Source organism: Amia ocellicauda, chromosome 5 (assembly GCF_036373705.1).
Source record: "Amia ocellicauda isolate fAmiCal2 chromosome 5, fAmiCal2.hap1, whole genome shotgun sequence".
NCBI lineage: Eukaryota > Metazoa > Chordata > Actinopteri > Amiiformes > Amiidae > Amia > Amia ocellicauda.
In genome coordinates, this window is record NC_089854.1 from 21,308,666 (window position 1) to 21,329,051 (window position 20,386).

A 20,386-nucleotide genomic window follows, 5' to 3' on the forward strand; every position below is an offset into this window, starting at 1 on the left:
GTACAGTCATAAAGCACCAGGTAGACTGCATGTGCATATTAATTATTAATACTTAGTTATTCATTCTTTGTACAGTTCATTTTTTAATACATAGTTATTTTGACAACGTTATTGGTTTCCCATGATTAAGTTAATATGAATTACATAATTTCCATTATGTTTATGTGTGTGTGTGTGTGTGTGTGTGTGTGTGTGTTCACCCACAATTTTATCCCAAATATTTTAAATATCTTCTTCTGACGCTTCCAAATGTGTATTTTATTTCTCGTGTACATGAATAATTTAATTTCTAACGTAAGATAAAAAAATAATAATAAGGTCATCAAGCAGCCATCAATATTGATTCCATGTAGGCTATGACATATATAACTTATTACTTGGTTTACATTTAATTGTTTATGTGTGTATATGTGTTTATTTATTCACCCTTTAGATTGTAGCATGCTTAGTGTACACAAGCCTGGGATGTGTTTACAGTATTTAATTATAATGTCATTGTTCATCTTTGTTGCCTTTTGGAAGGTTTTATTGCTTAATAATCTTCCATAAGGCTTTATTATATTTCATTATAAAGATACTGACTCATAATGGACTATGTCATAACTCCACAAGAATAAAATCCAAGCAGAAGTAAAACTACTTAACTACTTAAAACTACTTAAAACTACAGTGAATAAATACATACATGCATAAATACATACATATATACATACATACATACATATATACATAAATGTGTTTCTGTGGGGTTACTGTGGTGTGACGGTGGCACCATGACTCACTCCTCCTTACTGTAAACTGGCGAGGCGCCCTGTCAGTATTTTGCATTGACCGGATTTACAGTAAGGACAGTTTAAGTTTGTTGAAAACAGTGACTGTGAGTCTAACATTAGCATCTAACTTTGGCACACACACACACCCACTCACGCACACACCACTCACACACACACACACACACACACACACACACACACACACATACACACACACACGCACACACACCACTCACACACATACACACACCACTCACACATACACACGCACACGCACACACACACACACACACACCCACTCATGCACACACCACTCATACACACACACACACACCACTCACACACACACACACACACACACACATACGCACACGCACGCACACACACACACACACTACCCTGGCCAGCCTGCACAGACTCCGAAGTTTAAATCCCCCACGTGACGGTCGCAGGGGTTCTTATTTATGTGCGAGAAGCAGGGAAGCCTCTTAACACACTGGTCTTGGGAGAGAGGAGCACCAACCCATTCACTATCTTTCCCAGGAGTCTTACTGCAGATCATCATTATAGCAATCAGCTTCCGATTGTTTTCACAGGTAAGTGCATTCTTTATTTCACAGACTGGCAATAAAGACTGATCGGTATCATAAAAAAGATGGTCTTAATGTGAATGAACACATTTCACAGACCACCACCTGTCCGGCCAGGGCAGTGCCAGCAACATGTGAACGGCGGCCAGTGCGTCGATCAGTGCGTCGGCCACCGTGGAGATTGTGGGTGGCTGGTGGACTCTCTTCTTCCATTACAGGGACACTGCAAACTTCTGTCATGGTTTATTAATGCAAACCTCCTGAAGCTTGTTTAAAACCACGTCTGGGTGTTGAGAAATTACATTTTCTCCCTGGCTATTTCACTGTAATGTATTTATTCTTAACACTGACATTGGTTCAGGTTCTTTAGTACGTTTGTGGCATCAGAAACCTTTTTTTTTTAAATCTTTTCTTTACTTGGGTTGAGGCCAAGCCAAACAACCATTAATCAATATTTCTATAACACTAGATTTAGAAATAATTATAACAAACAGCTATGAAGTGGCAGTTTTTTAAACTTTCTTGAATGCAGTTTGCCTTTGATTGATATTTATTTGTATTCTCCGTGTCTTTTATAGACCTATACAGTGTAATCGGTTAAATACATTGATGTCACTGCTGCTGTGATTAACTGGATACAATGACCATCATTTACCAGAGCTAATGCTTTAAATAAACTGTTTGTTTTTACCCATTTTAACAATCAAATGTTTGAATGAAATGACCCTGAGTTAAGTTCACTGCAATTTGGTTTTCTCTCGCTTTGCCAAACAGCAGCCGATTCAAATGCAAATGTGCTCGTACGGATTACACTTACAGAAGCAATATGTCACCCGGTGTGAAGTAATGACGAGCAGGACTTAATGGATTTCAAATTGCGGGACAGCAGGGGTATAAATATGGGACTGTCCTCACTCACCCAAGCACTGTCCCTCTTTCTTCTCCACAGCGCGGCCTGGCACGGATTCACTGAAAGAGAGGTCTGCAGAAGTTGCTCAAGTCAAAGACAACAACGGGGAGAGAAGAACAATATAGGAGAGAAACAAGAGACACAAACCTTTGCGTGAGACCCAGGCCGTGCAACATGTCTGTGTTGAGCGCCCTGCCCTTCCTCAAGCCCACCCACCTGCGGTCGCCCATCTCCCCCGGGCGGCAGCGCAGGCACACTCTGCCCGCCAGCGAGTTCCGGTGCCTGAGCCCCGAGGACGCCATCAGCGTGTTCGAGATCGAGAGAGAAGGTAAGACCTCATCCGACCAGCACACACAACAAACGAGTAACAGACCGATAGAGGCGGCCATCAGAGATGCGTGGTCTTTGCACTGCACGGTAAAATCTGACAGGGATGGATTTAAAACCTGTGGGTCGATTTCTGGGAGTGATCAGGACTTTGTAATGCTGATTTATGTGGTGAAGAGGATGCCACAATAGCACGAGTTATAGATGATACCTCTTAAATACAATAAATACAAGTGAGTTTTAATTGAAGTTAATTGGAGTGGGTGCTTCACAGTGCTTCTGCAGGAGGCTTTCACAGGCAGCGTTGAGTCCCCAGTCGTGTAGAGATCCTCTTCATCTCTCTCTCTGTCTCTCTCCCTCTCTCTCTCCCTCTCAGCATTCATCTCGGTGTCTGGAGAGTGCCCCCTGCACCTGGACGAGGTGCGCCACTTCCTGACCCTGTGCCCAGAGCTGTCGCTGGGCTGGTTCGAGGAAGGCCGGCTGGTGGCCTTCATCATCGGGTCACTGTGGGATCAGGAGAAGCTCACCCTTGTAAGTCACAGCTACGCAGAGAGTAATTTTGCAGCCAGTGTGAGTGACCGTGTTTGTGACTGTCCATGTGATTGTCAGTGTATGTAAGTGTGTCCCTGTGTGTCAGTGTGAGAGTTCATGTCCGTGTATGTGTCCGTGTGCGTCTGTGTGAGTGTCCGTGTGTCCCTGTGCGTCTGTTTTATTGTGACTTCTCGCCTGTGTTCCTACATCTGTTTAACCCTTGGGAGCCCAGCTCAGCATGTATGTCACATACTGGTAAACTGGGATTCGGTATTGTGGCCAGGCCTGTTGAATGTCTTGGGCTGAAGACATCATACTGAGTTGTAGAAGGTTAACAGTGTGTGTTTGTGTGTTCCCCTGCAGGACGCGCTGACCCTGCACAAGCCCCACGGCAGCACCGTGCACATCCACGTCCTGGCCGTGCACCGCACCTTCCGGCAGCAGGGCAAGGGCTCCATCCTGATGTGGCGCTACCTGCAGTACTTGCGCTGCCTGCCCTACGTGCGCCGCGCCGTGCTCATGTGTGAGGACTTCCTGGTGCCCTTCTACCAGAAATCGGGCTTCAAGGTGCAGGGCCCCTCCGAGATCACCGTGGGACCCCTGACCTTCACCGAGATGCAGTACCCAGTGAGGGGCCACGCTTTCATGCGGCGCAACAGCGGCTGTTAGGACCCCCAGCAGCGGGGGAACAGGGCTGCCCCGCCAATCATCTGCCCGCCTGCTCATCCGCCTGCTTGTGCTTTTCCTCAGGCAATGCAGTAAGCCTCCGTGTCTCTTTTAGGGGTCCCCTGGGCAGCTTGTGTCGTTGTTGTTGTTGTTGGCAGTTGCTGGCGTAGCAGTAGCACAGCATAGTTCATGACAGGATGAGGCTAGATGTGTTTTTTCAGTGTCAAAGTAGTGTTCGTCGCTGAGCTGCAGCTGTAGGTTTTGTAGGCCAATCAGGGACAAGAATGCAGCCCTCTGCCCCCTCCTCAGTGGAGAGAGAGAGAGAGAGAGAGAGAGAGAGAGAGGTTCCTTTTCAGTCTGGAAACTCACACGTTTTAGTTCTCACCAGTTGGTTTTAACCCATGGCAGAGCTATGGCAGCACCCAGTTTTACAAGTCTAGTTTCCATTTAATAAAAGGAAATGAAAAAAAAACAAGAAAACATGAACAACAATTCATAGTTTTAGGTTTTTATATGCAGAAAAAGCAAATACTATATGAAATTATTATTTTTTCACGTTTTTATTGACTTAATTTTATTTTTATAACAACGCCAATATCCTTGTGTTTAAGAGTTTGAGACTTTAAGGCTCCAAGTCAGTGCGACCACCAGAGAATTTGGGATGGAGTTATGGCAGATTCAAACAAATAGCAGCCTCCCAAGGCCCTCCCCTCCCCCCATATGATAACCGCGGGTCTGGTGTCGCAGAAGGAGTTGGGGGTTTTGGACTGCGGTCCTCTAGCAGAGGTGGCAAGCTTGTGTCTTTAATGTTAACATACTGTAGCTGTTCAAGCTGTGTATCTCTGCTGCAAGCATTAAAAAAGAATCAACTTGACACCCCTTTTACTGTGGTCTCTTGTGATCCAAGTGCAAAGAGCTGGAAGGGACGAGGACATTCCCATGCCTTCTGTTGTTTTGCAAGTGAAATTGGACTCTTTCTTTTTCTATCACTGTTGCTCTTTATGGTTTCTTTTTATGTGTTTTCTGTACTTTTGCCTTAGAAAGCATTGGCAGCTGTTAAGTCGTACTCGATGACAGGTTTAGGGCCGAGCAGGTCCGAGTTGCTGCTTGCTTTCTTGGTTGGTGCTACTTTGTCTGCTTTTCTATTCACCCATTCTCCCCTCTTGAAACTTGGATGTGTTCTGTACGAAATAAACAAAATAAAATAAAACAAACTGTAAAAAGTAAAAAAAAAAAAAAAAAAAAAGCTCTGTCAGACTCCTTAGAGGTCTCCCCTTCTGTGTTGGACCGGCATGGCAGTGCATGGCCTGGCTCTGCAGGGGACTCTGGGATGGGGACAATCACCTCACAGGCTGCCCAAGTCCCAGGTGACGTCACGGGCTGCGGGGATTTAGAGCTCGGCAGTATCTCCATTAGAGGGCATTAATTGTAACGCTGTATTTAAACTTCTCGGGCTGCTTTCAGACTGGGTGACCTCCGCCAACAGAGATCTCGCCTCAGAGCTGCTCCCGGTGAAGAACGCCACTTAACGTGGGACCAAAATTAAACATTTATGAACCAGAGACCAAATTCTAAGACTCTGTTGGCGCACATAACTACATGATACTGAAAGACAAGAGGCCCAAAGCCCGTCCAATTGGGCAGCCTTTAATGCAGCTGTTGAGTAAATGTTCTCTACCCTAAGGGGGGCCTGCTGGTACCTGCCCAGTTCTCATTGGACCCCGAATGTAAGGAGCCAGAGAGGGGCGCACATCCCCCTCAACAGCAATGTCACAGCTGTGCCTTCCAGAGCCAAAACCTTCCTTCACCCTTTAATCTTCCTTTGAATCTAGACAACTAGGACTTTTTACATCCTTCCATCTTTTCTTTTGGTTTGCTTGTTTGTTTGTAATTTTAAGAAAAATAAATTAATTTATGTTTCAACATTTTCTGTATTTCTATGACTGTTTTTCCCTTTGGGACAGCAGGGGGCAACTCCAATGCTTCAAGCCTCCAAGGACTTTCATAACCCCCTCCCCACAACATACATACTATCAGACTTATATCAGACTTGGCTGTATATTCCCCCCAGCCATGTCTCCAGGCTATAAGTAGGTGTGAATAGAAAGTCACCTATCAGTTGTGTAGGATTCCACACTATTTCGACACCGTAAATTTGGGTAACAACACAGGGAATAGATATATTTGGAGAAGTCAAAAAAACAGAATGCAAAACATGTGATGCCGTTTAGTGATTGTAAATTAATTTATTTCAAAGATAAAATGCAAGATTGTTTTAAAACGTACAAAGGAGTGTTCTCGACATATCAAAATATGCAGCACAAAAATATATTTTTAGTACAAGTAAACATTTCATTTTTAAACAGTTGTTTTAATGTCAATAAATAATAGACACTATTCCCCCTCCATTTCCTGAAAGTTTTACAAATATTCAAGGCAAACTCAAAGGCATGAAGGCATAGTTCTGATTGGACAGAGTATCGGGTACACAGGAGTAACAAGAAAAAACACATTCAGATTTAGTAAGACGACTTGCAGTATTAAAGTGGGCAGAGAAGTCTTCAATGGCAGTTTATTGAGCTGTAATGGACACTTAACCCCAGCCCCTGGAGTCTATTGATGTGTGGCCGTCTCCTAATAACAATCTTAGAAAGGTTTCATTGTTGTAAAAATCACCCTGGGTAATCGCACTCGCACAGCTGGGAGAAAATGACTAAGCAAAGCCCCTCAAAGTCAGTCTCCCTCAATTAGGGTTTAATCCATTTCACAGTCATTTTTTTTATAGCTTTAAATCAGACACCTGCCGGGTTAGAAACGTAATCCCAAACGGCACTGGGGGAGGGGGGCTGCAGACAAACACTGCAGCTCTGTCTCAATAACAACCTGGTCGATCTGGTGAACATGGTAAATCTTGCCTGGTGGCTTTAATCCACAAGAAAGAAGAGAAAAATCTAAACACTGAACTGACAGAAAAGAAACCCATTCCCTCCTGAAACGTTTAGCTCCACAACAATGCCATATTGTGATCCGTGAGATAGCAGCCCAGCCCGGTATTCCTATACAGTGTGTCCGGTGTTAATTAATGGAAACTAATTGATTACTTAATTGATCCAATTACCGGCTCATTACATAAAGGCTGGGCAGCTCTGGAGTACTGATATTGTGCAATGGGACTGGTCTGTTCCTACTGTGTGCATCAGCAGTGTGCGTCAATAACCAGTGCTGACTGGTGGCCACAAGTCACCCTTCTGTTGGGAAAATAGCCGACACACACATTTGTGTAATACAGACCACTAGAATGAGCAAGTGTTATACCTTTCACAAACCTGACAAGAGCCCCAAACGCTACAACTTAAGTTCGTGGCTCAGTAAACAAACACATGAACAACAACCAAAATAAGTTTGATTTTGCCCCACCCACCCAAAACGAACAATGGGAACTGTAGCTTACTTACACACTCAAACTCCACAATATATTTCTCCCACCCGCATCCTATGTCCCACCACTGAACTCTGCATAGGACAATCTACACCCTCAGCACCTTATGATGACATCCTGTAATTAGCAATGCCTTCCTTTTCCCTTTTCTTTATTTACTCATCAAAAAACACACACGCCAGATGTGTTTTCCTTGTTGCTAATGTTCTGTACACCCCCCCTCCCTCCCGTCCTCATCTACACAATGTGCCTTCCCTGCAGCTTTGGGAACAGTAGGACTAGCAAGGAAATGAATTTGATTCAAATTGCACCACAGAAGCCTGTACTGCATCCGGACTGCATGAGTAAGTGTGCGTGTGTGTGTGTGTGTGTAATCCAGAAGTAGTGCTTTCTTCATTGTCAAGCTAATTCAAATGATGGGACATAATGCACAGTTTAGTATGAGATTAAAATGGTACAATTCTTAGGTTGTATGTTGATTTAAGGCACCAATGCATAATAATCTTTCAGAAGCCACTCCTGAGGATCCAACAGCTCTTAAAGCCTGACACCTGGGATTCACCACAGCCTCAGGACAGAACCGAGAGAGAGAGACGGATAGGGGAACGTCTCAAGTCTCTTAAAAATGGAAAACCTACAAGAATAAACCTTGTAAAATACTACCCCTGCAGATGACAACAAAAAACCTTGTACATTTCATCCCTTACTAGAACCAACCAACTCTCTCTCTCTGCTTTCACCTGTAGTTTACAGTAAGATAGAAAATTAGGCCAAAACACATAAACCTATGGCTTCCCTGAACAAACAATGTAGGCATATGAAAATGAGACATAAAAAATAAAAAATATAAAAAATTAGTGTTTACAGTGGAGGGATTCCAGTGTTTTTCACAAAAGAATAAGTCTGCACCCAGTCCAGCAGTCAGTCCGTATATCAGGAGTCCTGGCCGACCCAACAGAGGGCTGTGCTGTGGCTCTGCTCCCTTCAGTGGGGCCCCTAGGTGCCCCGGCCGCTGGTCATTGCCCAGTCAGAAATCACAGCTCTTTCCATGGATACCCCCTCAGCCCAGGCAGGGTATTCAGCAAGCTCCGGCAGCTGGTCTCAGGCGGTGCCTGGCTGTCTGGGTTCGGACCCCAGGCTGCATAGTTTCACAGCAAACACTGGATTAAAACCTGGACACTAAACAACCACACTTAGACCACAGCCGGCTGGCACGCTGACCTGTAGGTGTCCATAGCGGGACTTTCACAGCACGGTGATCTTCAGGGGAGAGGTGGAGCAGAGGGAAGGGGGTCCCCATTTCCTACAAGGAGGTGGTGGTTTGGGAGGGTGTCGCTTAGAAGTTTGAAGGGGGCACCAATCGGCCGACACACACCACGCTCTAGTGCACCAGGTGGTCGATGTCGTACTTCTCGCAGAACTTGCTGGTGAAGGGCAGGCAGGTGAGGTGCTCCAGCCAGTGCCAGTGGATGGGGTAGAAGTAGAACCAGACGATGAGCGAGGAGAACAGCCCCAGGAAGCCCAGCAGGGAGAAGATGATGAGGACCCGCTTGCGTATCTGGTCGAAGGAGCCGAAGGTGACGTAGGGCAGGAAGGAGAAGGAGAGCAGCAGGCCGCTCAGGAAGCCGAAGATGTGCGCAATGTTGTCGATCCAGGGCAGCATGCCGCACAGGAACAGGAAGAGCACGATGCCCAGCAGCTTCAGGAAGGCCTTCCAGGGTTTCTCAAGCATCTGCCAGCCCTGGAACAGCTCCACGAACAGGCAGGCGAGCAGCCCGAACTGCGACCCTGCTGGCCCCACCTGCACACGACAGGAACGCACACAAACACACAGGGTCAGCTTTCTAGGCCTGAGAGTCACCGCCAAACGTTTAGAGGTGTGAATGTAGCCAGAGTCAACAGGTACAGGACAGAGACGAGAAGAAAGTACGATTCATTTCCATTTTTGGGACTTTTACAGTCAAACAAACATCAACAGGGGGTTGATCGAGATCAAGGAGTGGCAGCCTGGCCCGTCGGCACTACCTCATTAACAGCCTGTGTGCCTCAGCAGCTGCAGATGCTTAAGAGCACCGCTCTGTTTACTGGGCGGAAACGTCAGGGATAATTCTCCGTTGCCATTAGCAGTAAAGACCCCAGAGATCCCTGGGCTTCAGCTGCATTGTCTGTGGAGACGACAGTGATGTCAGAAAGCACTCCTCTGTGCCGAGCTGCTAATGGGAGTGTGGGGGAGGGGGCAATTACTGTCCCGTAGTGGAAAGGGCGGGAGTCCGAGCCGAGGCCTCTGATGGAGATGGGACACAGGTGTGAGAGGAGGCTGTGCAACGCAGTAAAGGTCAGAGTGGCAGGGAGGTGGAGAGTGCGGGTGCAAATTGCCTGCAATTCAGAGGGAGGCGTGTCCACTGACAGTTTCTTTTTAAGCAGAGGGTCAGTGGTCAACTATAACAGGTTATGGAAATCTAATTTTTATTGAGTAGATCTTCGCACGGCAGAAAAAGGAACCATAATGGATGAGATCTGCTTTGTGTCCGGAAACAACAACAAAGCATGAACGATAGATAAACGCCCGGCCTGCCGCCTCACTGAAGTCTGCGCTGTTTGGCTGTTCATTCATGACTCATATGTCATGCATATTCCTACGCCGGTTTAGATTCCCATTCGACTGAAGGCGACTGATTACAATTCAGGGGACGCAGACACGAAGACGCAGATATTGTTACACTCTCAAATTGACAAGACAGGATGGGATACGACTCGAGCTCAGCCCAGTCAACGGACCAGCCAACACACTGAAGCTGGGAATTCAATAGGCCAGTCGACTCGCCAATTCAGAGGGTGACAATGACCACAAATTTCGGACAAACGGTCTCTCTTCTGCTCAAACATGGTGCCAGTTTAAACACCTTAGTACAACGTGGACCCTCAAAAAATTCCAGTTTTTCCGTGGGCAGGAAACACTGCAACTTTGAAAGGCAAGGAGATAGGGAAATAGACAAAAAGGGAGCCATAAAGGTACATTAACCTGCCCACAGGCACCAGGGCATATCTCTGCACACACAGCCTAGATCACCCCTGCTCTCCAGGGGACTGTGACACCGGCCAATTGGAGCCAAACTGTGGCAACTTCTCTCCAGAAGCGTGGGGGTGGGGGGGAGGGAATCAGGGCTGTCAAGTTAGCAGCCAAGGAATATCAAACACAGAAACCTTCAGACGCCCCGGTAATCAGGGATCTGTGTCTCAGTGTGCTTACCGAACCATATGCTGCTTTTATTGCTCTTCGGGATGGGGTGACATTTAGTGTTAGTAGTAGTAGTGTATTGAACGATTTGTAAGACTGCAAAAAGCAGCCTGTTGGTTGCATCCCCTCCTCTTCCAGTAGACTGTTAGAACATCAATTTTCTCTTGGGCACGGCTTTGCCCTAACTTATACATATAAATAGAAATGTAGATAGATGCATTTTAAAATGTTTTTGTTAGTGCTGCAAATTTTTCTAACGTGACTTACCGATTTAAAAGCCACTTGGGGTTAATCTGCTAATAGGCCTGTGGGAATCTGAAGGGGTTTAGTTTAGGCGATCCCAGGGTATCAATGAGCCCTCTCTCACTGTGTCATTTTAAAGCTGCTCCCATGCCCCCCACCCTCCTTCTCCTCAGCCTCTGAGGTGATGCATCTTTATTGTAAGGCACTTTGGCATGCAGCATGTTTCTCATCTCCTAAAGCAACGAAGCCGAGGGCAAATTGCCTAATGGCGGACGATTTTATTGGTCTATTAGAGGTTACATAACTTGGATGACGTCACATGCCCCCAACGAAGGGTGAAAAAATAAATCTAAACTTTCTTTTGAAGGGAAAATGTATCCCACCGATCTGTGACAAACTGACGCTAAGACAGGACTGCAAGAGATTATTACCAGGTCAGAATGAAGCCACATTTGTTGTTTTGTTTTCCTAATCTTCCCAGATAACACCCTGATAATTGAATAACGGGATAATAGTGCTACTCAGGGGAACTTAAGTGCCTTTGTTTCAAATCATTGTTTGTCATCCATGCGGTGGCACAAGAAATTATACAGTTTGTGAAATAATATGTTTTTATTACACAGACTATGTTATCAAGGCATATCAGAGCAGAGATCATACAATGTAATTTAAAGCACAGGGCAAAAGGGTTAAAGCTGGTTTTCAGCTGTAACTTTAAAACAGAATATCTGCTTATTTCTCCGTCCGTGTGTGTGTGTGTCACTACAGAAGCAGCTCAGCCCCAGACATCAGAGGCAGTTGACAGGAGCAGGATGACAATTTCATCTTACTTAATTAAAGTCTTTTGGCTCCAGGGAGGGCAAAAATGCTTCAAAATCAATCAAATCAAATAATCATCCCTAATGGAAATTCATTTGGCCCAAAATAGCATCCATATATATAATAAATAAAACACACTAAAACCTCTAAAAACCAGACAAATCGAACATACAACATAACAAAGACACAATAAAAATGATTCCTCATAAAGTGCATTACACATATAATGCAAAACAACAGCGACACTTATCGGCTTAAATGTTTGTTACAGAATCTAATTGCAGCTGGAATAAAATAATTCCCAAAACACTTAGTGCATGTCTAGTGTTGGAGCGTTTACTTCCTCTCCTGCTAGACCTACACACACTCTTATGAAGAGGGTGACTATAGTCCTCTACTATTCGTTTAATCTTCATCAATTTAGTGTGTAACTCTAACACAGACTGCTTGCTGATGCCAGTTATCTTACTGGCATATCCAACTACTGTCTGCAGGTCTGTTGGTCCATAACAGGTTCCTTCACTAAGCTTAAGCTGGCACAAGCAGCTGAGGTCAGCCCGTGTGCTCTCCGGGGTGACCACGCACGCCAGGAACACGTGAGCCGTGAAGTAGGTCACTCAGCGTGGCCCTGACCCCTGGCCACACACACGGCCAGAGAAATGTGAGGAGGACAATTACGTTGCCCCGCCCCTCCCTCGCCTGCGTCGGCACAGTACCGGCAACGGCCTCGTGGGCTACTAAGTCTCTAAGGCTGGGTGGGTTTTAGTCAGGATTCAGGGTTTTTTGGGGAGGCGGGATTGCCGTCTCAGAGATTTGCCAGGTGGTCTCCCAACGTGGGCTGGAATGGCCCAAATCTAAATGAAGGGAACGAATCTTAACCTCTAAAAGAGATCTCCTGTATGTTCTACAAATAAAATATGACACCAATTCGATCTTTGGAGAAATCACAGACCGCTGAATAAAAACTTTCAACTTCTACAGAACAGCATTTCCAATAAAGACCGGAGTTTTTAATAATGTGCACTTAACATATGGATTTCTATGTATGTAGAATACGGGCGAGGCGTCCATGTTTATATATGAAAAAAACAGATTTGCACATACTAGGTTCAATGAATATCAGTCCTGTGACTCGTTCGTGTTGTCAACACGTGTGATAATGTCTGTAGAGACACTTGCGCTGTGCTTTCACTTCCGGTTTGCTAAAATTAGCCTCTGCTGTTTCATCAAAGCGAACCTGCACTGACACCAACAGCTCAATTAATCTGTCCTTCAAGAGGATTGCTCATAACTTTCCATCAGCACTCCAGCTCATCCAGGGAAGATAAAGAGCCGGGATTAGGACACCGATTTGCTGCTCAAACTGGAGGCGCAGTTAATTACAGGATAAAACACTTTCAATCGATCAGCAAGTAGATTCTCCTCCCGTCCGATATGAAGGCATCAGAAGGGGCGTTACGCAAACTGTCTGGACGCAGTTAGTGACTTAGTGACTTATCACCCTGTTGAACTGTGTGGAGAGCTAAACTACACAAGAGATTAAGGGCTGAGATCCTGCCAATGAGCAGAAAAACATCATACTTCAGTTTTTCCTCTGTTCTCTACATGCAATACATAATGATATAATCCAGAATTATTGAATCACAGCTAACACACAGGATTACAATATTACACCAACAACAGAAAGTTAATAGACTTAATGTTGTTAAATTGGCTGATGAATTGGCAGGGTGAGGTGTGTGGTTTTAGTAAGATGCAAACAGACTGCCGATCTCTTCTGGGGGATAACTTCTCTCCACAAATCCCCTCTGGCGGTAACGGGAAGCCAAGATCGCTGCCAGCCTGTCTGGATGCCAAAGACGTCAGAGCGTTGCAGGTTTCCAGAGAACCGAACGTCCCTTGTGTGAAATTCAGAGACTTGCGTTCAAGTATGGAGAGGAAAAAAAACTGAATAACTGAAAAGCTGAAATTCACATGATTTTAAAGCCTCTTCAGTTAAGAAGCTTTTGCTCAATGCTGTTGGACAAACAAAACTAAAGTATAATGGAGTCATTAAGGTTACCTATCGGCCCACTGGCATCTGGAGAAGGCAGTGTCAAGTTTGCGCTGCTCCTAGTGATGCAGCTCCCGCAGGTTGACCTTACTTCCTGCTTCCGCCCTCGCGATCGCCATGTGGACCCTGGTGGGTGGCAGCACAGCGACACACAGCCAAATTAACTGAGCGGCTTTAGCAGTTACCCAGAATATTGGCTAATCCTGAGGGAAGCCGGGCAGTGGAATAGCGAGGTGGGAATGTGTCCCGAAGCACCAGGCTCTCTTGGGGTGGTCCGAGGACAGGCAAATCAAATCGCTTCTGGTGCTCTCAATAAACTCTCCAAAACCCAACCATGTCTGCAGCGCTGCTACTGTCCAAATTACTGCAATACAATTTGCTTTTATAGTATAAATCAAAACGGGATGAGGGGCAGGAGTGTGTGTTTCAAGGCAGAGACTTCTGGGAACCCACCGTAAGTGCAATTTTGGTCATCACACAATATTTATCTAATCTGTACCACCAGAGGTCACTGTTACAATGAAACTCATTGCAAAGGCACCAGTCTCACTTCAATGGTTTCAGTTTTGGGGCAACCTTAATCTATCTGACCAAACCCGAATAAGCAAACCAGCCATTGTCTGAGCTTTTTTGCGTTTGTGGTTCTTGTGCGTTTCACCCTCATGCCAACGATGCAGCACCGGACTGGTTTCTTAAAGGCTGACAAGAACAACACTGCAAGCCTTTCAGCAGGGTAGGACAACACAGTATCGACCTGCCATATGCAGCTAAAACTTCACTTGATAGCCAACACAGCAAAATGGCAAATGCCAAAAAGTGTGTATTCAAATAATACAGCCAGTGCGCCATAATAAACAACTACACACAATTTAAATTATGATCAAATTTCCGCTGACCAGGAGAGAACAGACTCATTAGCAGTAAAAAAGCAATTTTCCGAACACACAGGAGTGGGGGTGGAAGGCCGCAGGGTAGGATACATGAAACATAGTGCTAGTTGTGTTCGGGTTTTGTTTGTTTTTGTTCTTGCACAAACATAGCTGCTATTTTTTTTTCTTTACAGATGATTAAAAGTATTTTGAAAGAGAAAACAAAATGATTAAACACCCCGAGGCCTTTATGGGATGTGTTCTGATCGAACCTGCTTGCTTCAGTTTCCTGCCCCTTCTCTTTCCTACACAAAGACGTGTGCAAACTCGCACTGTGTGAGACAGAGAGAGAGAGAGCGAGCGCAACAGTGTTGTCTCAGCCTGCACTAGTCACCGATTCCTCCTTCAGACACAAGGTGAAAGGGGACACACAAGACTCTCCACAGGGGTGCGGTGATGCGACGCAGGGAGGCCTTGCCCTCCAGACAGGGTCACAGCTGTAATCGCACAAAAACCCTTTGGCCCTCCAGTCACCGCAGTAATCTGTTTATGAGTTGGCGAGTGGCGCTGTTTTTTCTTCTTCCAATTTTCTGTGTGTGTGTGTGTGTGTGTGTGTGTGTGTGTGTGTGTGTGTGTGTGTGTGTGTGTGTGTGTGTGTCTCCCTCTCTCAGGGCTTTATCATCAAACACGCACGAGTAGCAGAGAGCAAATCTCACACAAAGACAGGCTGTGTGTTTGTACAGGAACAGTGCGTCTCCCTCTCCAGATTCTCGGCACTAGAAAAAAAATCACAGAGTGAGACGCCCAGCGTGAAACACTCGACACAGGGGACAGACCCACTCACAAACCGCCCCGCCCCATTTTGCTCGACTGTGCTCAGCCCTCGTGCAGAGGCGGAGTGGTGCCGTACCTCGGCCCGGTAGGGCAGGAAGAGAGCGCTGGCCAGGTTGCCGGTGATGCCGCTGAGGATGTAAATGATGGAGATGCGCAGCCAGCCGGCCAGCTTCTCCAGGTCGCGCAGCACCGTCATCTGGAAGACAACCGATACCAGGCAGTGCAGCAGCCTGCGGAGAGGTACGATACAGGGAAGTCAGGCACAGGGCAGCAGCGATTTTTCAGCAGCACTATATATTTTAGCAGCAGCATAACTTGGACTTATTGATCTATTCACTTGACATTTATGAGAACATGGGCGTATGTTCCCAAATGTGGATCCGTAACTCAAACCACAAGTTGCTCGGGCACGTTTATTAATTTAGATCAGCACACAAATGCACAGGCACACACACAACTAGTTGGGCAGGTAGGACAAAGGAAAAAAAGGACTGAGCTGAACTTCAACTGAAATACAGGCTTTAAACCCCGCCTGGTTTCTGATAGTGACCAATCGGATGCTTTACCACACCCTGGACAGCACCTGAAACAGCTTTCTCCTCCTTGGTAAGTTATAGAACTAATTTAATTAGAAACAGAGGCGCCATGCTGGCTTTGGGTCCAGACCCACAGCTGGGACACGCCAGGATCCCACGGCTGGATTTCCCCGCTGCTGTGGCTTCAGCAGGTTCTTCTACCGAACCAGAAGGTGGACGCAGTGTGACTCGGCACCGGCCGTAGTGGTTATTGAAGCAGGATGGACTAAGGCTGCGCAGACTCACCCCGCGTGCAGGAAGAGCGATAGCCACAGCCGGTAGAACTGGTCGGGAACGTCAGGATTGAGGAACGGGAGGAGGCCGCACACCTGGTCCAGACAGTGCACCTGGGGGGTAGACAGACAGTGTGAACAAGGTAAAGCACTGGATCACTTCAGTAATCGGTGCAGGAGCTCCGGCCTTAACTAGCGTGTACACATCAACACCCCCCAGCACCCCGAGACGGAAGCCTGGCCCCCGAGCCCCCGTACCTGTGAGCAGAGCGTGGCTTCTTCGTGGAAGTAGCCGTGCATGAAGGTGCAATATTCCCGAGTGGTGATCTCACACCTGCAGGGGGGCAATAATCATCATTAAAAATAAGACCATATATTTCAGATTTGGTATTTCTGAATAAGCACAGCAGGAGTGACCCAGGCATTTTGTTTCGGTTACAGGGCTGGGGTAGTTGGGGTAGGGTCAGCCGCTCACCTGCCCTTGGTCCCGATGCAGCAGGGCCTGCCTTTGATGTCGCAGTCCATGTGCTTGTGCCCAGTGTGGTTATTTCGGGTCTGCTCTGTGCACACCTGACACAGCAGAGGGTACAGGTAAGCCCCCACTGGGGTGTAGGAGGTGGAATAATAACAACAACAATGATGATAATCTTTCCACCTCTCAGGCGTTCTGCACTGTGAGGACCCCCTGGTGAATCACTGCCTGGGTCAGAGCCTCCCACCACACTCTAATGCTGCCATGTGTGACTCCCACTCTATGATGGCATCTGATCCCAGTGGTCAAGGGGCTTTAGCAGTCTGTATGAGAAACTCTTGACCTTTGATTTCCTCCCTCAGAACAGCCCACACCGAATAGACCGGAGGAGTGCCGATGAACTCACCGGCCACTTGGTGATGTCATCGGGCCAGACATGTGGTTTTGCGGAGGCTGGCACCTCACAGGTCCTGCCCCCCAAAGAAGAAGAGGGAAAAGAAGGAGGAAAAAAAAGTTAATCCCTCTGCGACCGACTTCAAAGAAGGTCTCATTACATCTGGAAGTAAGTGTGTGTGTGTGTGTGTGTGTGTGTGTGTGTGTGTGTGTGTGTGTGTAAAGACGAACCTTCACTGCGTGTATAGATCAACCCAATATTGGTTAACAGTGTGACAAAACTCTCTCTATATCAGAGAGACTGCAGAGTTGCAATTTGGTGGCAGGCCTCACACACTAACACACTGAATTCTCCGAGAACTATCGCCCTCCCAAGTGCGGAGTGTGTCGCTCATCTGCAGTGCGTTTCCTCTTTTGCCAAATCTCTGTGAGAGGCGAGTACCTGGGGTCCTGGTGGCACACGGCGCCCGACGATCTTCTCATGTCCGTCACGTCCTCGTCTCTCCACTTTATGAAGGTCGCCAGTGTCTCCTACACACGCATAAACACAGACACACACGGGGCAGATAAATCAATGGCACTTTTCCACACAGACACAAAGACAAAAACACACAAGGAGCAGATGAAGAGATGGCACTTGTCCACACACACAGACACACAACTCAAAACTGCGTGTCACACGGAGGAGATGGGAAGAGCGAGAAACTGAACATTCCGCTGAGTGCGACAGAGGCGGCCGTACCGAGCAGTCAGCCTGCTGGGTCTGCACACAGCCGGAGTTGTCGTTCTGCACACAGCAGCCGGAGTGACGCTCCAAGGCCTTGGCCTTCTGGATGAGCTCCTGGATCTGCTGATCTTGCCGGATGCAGGGGGAGAACTTGGCTCCCAGGTGGATGAGTGCGTCCTGTGTGGAGAGGTGGGGCAGGAATCAGGAAAGGCAGGAGGATCAACATGGGGATAAAAGTCTCAGCTGAACAACAACTCTGCCACCCAAACCACATGCTTGTTTTCTAATGCATTGTGTGCACTGCTGGCAAAACACTTCAGTGAACACAAAGTCTAGGGGGTGGGGGCGAGAGGTCTGTGGGCTGCTGTTGCTTCAGGGCCGGGGGGCTACAGATATGAATCGAGCGTGGGGGGGGGGTGGGGGCACTGAGGACGACAACGGCACTCACCGAGCCCGGCCCGATCCAGAAGTTCTCCTGCTGGACGTACTTCACGCTCTCGTAAACGCCCTTATTCCTTAGGATCTGTGGAAAAGCTGGAAATGTCAAGACACAGAGAGGCAACGGATGGACCTTTTTTATGTCATAAGACGAATATCTGGGAAAGCTTGTTCTACATCTGCATGCAAAACAGCGTATGGGGTTTGCCCTGCTCGGCTCAAACTCTCCATGTTCCCGGCCACACGGTCAGCATCGATGACATCACAGTGACAGTCAAACCCTGCCTCCTCAGGACCATCACAAGAAGGCGAGAATGAGAAACTTCCATTTTATATGCACACGCACACGCACGTCCTTGTGTAGTGCTGCTCTCACACTTACCAGCTCCGTGGAGGCGTGCTGCGCGAAGCCCACCGGGGCGACGCCATACGTGCCGATGGTCAGCAGGGTGATGATGATGTGAACGAAGGTGATCCAGTAGGTGAAGTAGGGTCTGGGAGGAATGCACAGCTATTACTATGTTACTATGGTGCCTAACATCACTTTGACCGTGACTATCATTTCTAAGACACTAACGCACAGAAACAGGGAGGTGGGGGAAAAGCATCAACGTAGGGCCATATTTCTTACAGGAATTCCCTTCTAATTGTGTCAGGTTGTTTTGTGTAATTTAAGATTAAAACAATTGTTAAAAATAATAATAATAATAATAATAATAATAATAATAATAATAATAATATTCAATTACAGCAGGGAAAGAAAAAAAATATGCATTTCTCCCAAAAGAGTCAACCACCATTTCCCCCCAAGTTCAACCAGGTAGGCAGACTTATCTGTCCTCTCCTAACTCTAGTCACAGGTGCCTACACAAATAAACGATCTCTAGAGAGCTGACAACCAAAAATAAGGCAGTAAATCAGCCAAGACTGATTTAAAAGAGCTTTAATTTCCCGCTAGTGTGGGGTGTTTTTTCTGCACTGCAGAGAGAGTCTCATGAACATAGAGATGGAACAGAGATCATATCAATCCAGTGGGCTGATTTTGTCAGCACTTCCCCCACAAACACAACAAGCTCACTCTGCTGTCAGATTATTTGTCTCAGTTTTGCATGAAGCACAACAAATATGATTAAAATCAATAAACGTCAGTATCACACCCTGTGGTTCCCTTTTGAAAGTGTTAAAACTTGCATGTTCATTTCACTGGGTGTTTTGTTTTACACCCTTGATGTGACAGAAGCATAATGAACAGAGGAGCATAGACTGGTGGAGAAGGAGGAAGAAGATGCAGAGGAAGTGGAGTTGGGAGGTGCTGAGACCTGTGGCTGCTGAAGTCCTCCAGCTGCTTCTGCACATTACTGCTCAGGCTGCGGCGATACGTGCGGTTCAGCCACTTGCCCACCACGCCCAGGCCGTACTGGCGCCTCTTCTTGTCGAAGGCGAAGTGCTTGACCTGCGAGGCGATCCGCCGGCCCCGGCGCTTGGGGGGGCCGCCCAGGGCGGGAGAACGGGACAAATCCCTCCTGGAAAAGCAAGTGGGAGCAGTCAGAAACCTGTACGCCCAAACACTGACTCCTGCCTGGCTCTTGGCCGGGCCTTGTAGTCGGGGGACCCCAGGGCAGCCCCCCAAAGCACAGCGTGAGCGAGCAGGTCTGCAGAGCAATCTGGGGCGGCTATACTCACAGGCTGGGATACTTCCCTTCCCCAGACTGGGCCTCCACCGTGAAATGGCCGGGGTGGTGGGGAGCGTAGCTGGCCGAGAGGGGTGGCGACTCAAACACATCGTCCGCCATGGAGATCTCCTCGTGGGCATCGATCTGCAAACACCGGCAACGCGGCGCGAGGGAGGGGAGAGGGAGGAAGGGGGGTATGTGAAGGAGAGGGAGAGAGGAAGATGGTTATTCCTTTAGCAGCACTGCGATACTGCCTGTGTTTTTGCCTCCCTGTGTAGGCCGCACTGAGGAGGGTCTGACAAGGTTGTATACACAGCTTAAACTCCGGCCTCCCTATGTGACGCCTGTGTATAAGTGACCGCAGGACTCCCACAGACGGAGCGGGCCAGCCACAGGGGAGGGAGGGAGAGGGAGAGAGAGAAAGAGATAGCTGCCCTTGCCTTACTGAAGAAGGAGTCGTAGGTGTCGGCGGCGTCCACCGTGTCCTCCTCCAGCCAGCTGGGGTGAGCGAAACTCCTGTGGGGGAAACTGCGGCGCGGCTGGGAGGTAGACAGCACCGATCGTCCCTGGAGAGAGAGAGAGG

General features: G+C 47.4%; 2 protein-coding genes across 2 annotated transcripts in view; one reads left to right on the forward strand and one right to left on the reverse strand.

Annotated features, from left to right (window-relative positions):
- Nucleotides 1–557: 557 nt before the first annotated feature.
- aanat1 (arylalkylamine N-acetyltransferase 1) lies at nucleotides 558–5,043 on the forward strand. Its single transcript, XM_066704281.1, has 4 exons — nucleotides 558–1,369; nucleotides 2,313–2,601; nucleotides 2,977–3,131; nucleotides 3,495–5,043. Exons 2-4 carry the CDS (start codon nucleotides 2,448–2,450, stop codon nucleotides 3,798–3,800), a joined length of 615 nt encoding a protein of 204 aa, XP_066560378.1. The 5' UTR covers nucleotides 558–1,369; nucleotides 2,313–2,447; the 3' UTR covers nucleotides 3,801–5,043.
- Nucleotides 5,044–6,018: 975 nt separating this feature from the next.
- The window catches only part of LOC136749763 (inactive rhomboid protein 2), a 28,211-nt gene continuing 13,843 nt past the window's right edge, over nucleotides 6,019–20,386 (reverse strand). Inside the window, exons 7-19 of the mRNA XM_066704282.1 lie at nucleotides 20,244–20,369; nucleotides 19,814–19,947; nucleotides 19,450–19,653; nucleotides 18,513–18,624; nucleotides 18,141–18,215; nucleotides 17,708–17,869; nucleotides 17,408–17,496; nucleotides 16,979–17,042; nucleotides 16,576–16,670; nucleotides 16,359–16,434; nucleotides 16,114–16,214; nucleotides 15,369–15,522; nucleotides 6,019–9,037 (exon numbers count right to left, since the gene is read on the reverse strand). Coding sequence (XP_066560379.1) covers nucleotides 8,618–9,037; nucleotides 15,369–15,522; nucleotides 16,114–16,214; nucleotides 16,359–16,434; nucleotides 16,576–16,670; nucleotides 16,979–17,042; nucleotides 17,408–17,496; nucleotides 17,708–17,869; nucleotides 18,141–18,215; nucleotides 18,513–18,624; nucleotides 19,450–19,653; nucleotides 19,814–19,947; nucleotides 20,244–20,369 — 1,812 coding nt within the window. The 3' untranslated portion in view covers nucleotides 6,019–8,617. The remainder of the gene's footprint in view (nucleotides 9,038–15,368; nucleotides 15,523–16,113; nucleotides 16,215–16,358; nucleotides 16,435–16,575; nucleotides 16,671–16,978; nucleotides 17,043–17,407; nucleotides 17,497–17,707; nucleotides 17,870–18,140; nucleotides 18,216–18,512; nucleotides 18,625–19,449; nucleotides 19,654–19,813; nucleotides 19,948–20,243; nucleotides 20,370–20,386) is intronic.

Excerpts from the sequence above, each read along its gene's own strand:
- aanat1 (XM_066704281.1), top strand. The coding sequence starts at position 2,448 with ATGTCTGTGTTGAGCGCCCTGCCCTTCCTCAAGCCCACCCACCTGCGG. Across the intron at positions 2,602-2,976 it reads GTTCGAGATCGAGAGAGAAG|CATTCATCTCGGTGTCTGGA; the intron begins GTAAGACCTCAT and ends TCTCCCTCTCAG. Across the intron at positions 3,132-3,494 it reads ATCAGGAGAAGCTCACCCTT|GACGCGCTGACCCTGCACAA; the intron begins GTAAGTCACAGC and ends GTTCCCCTGCAG.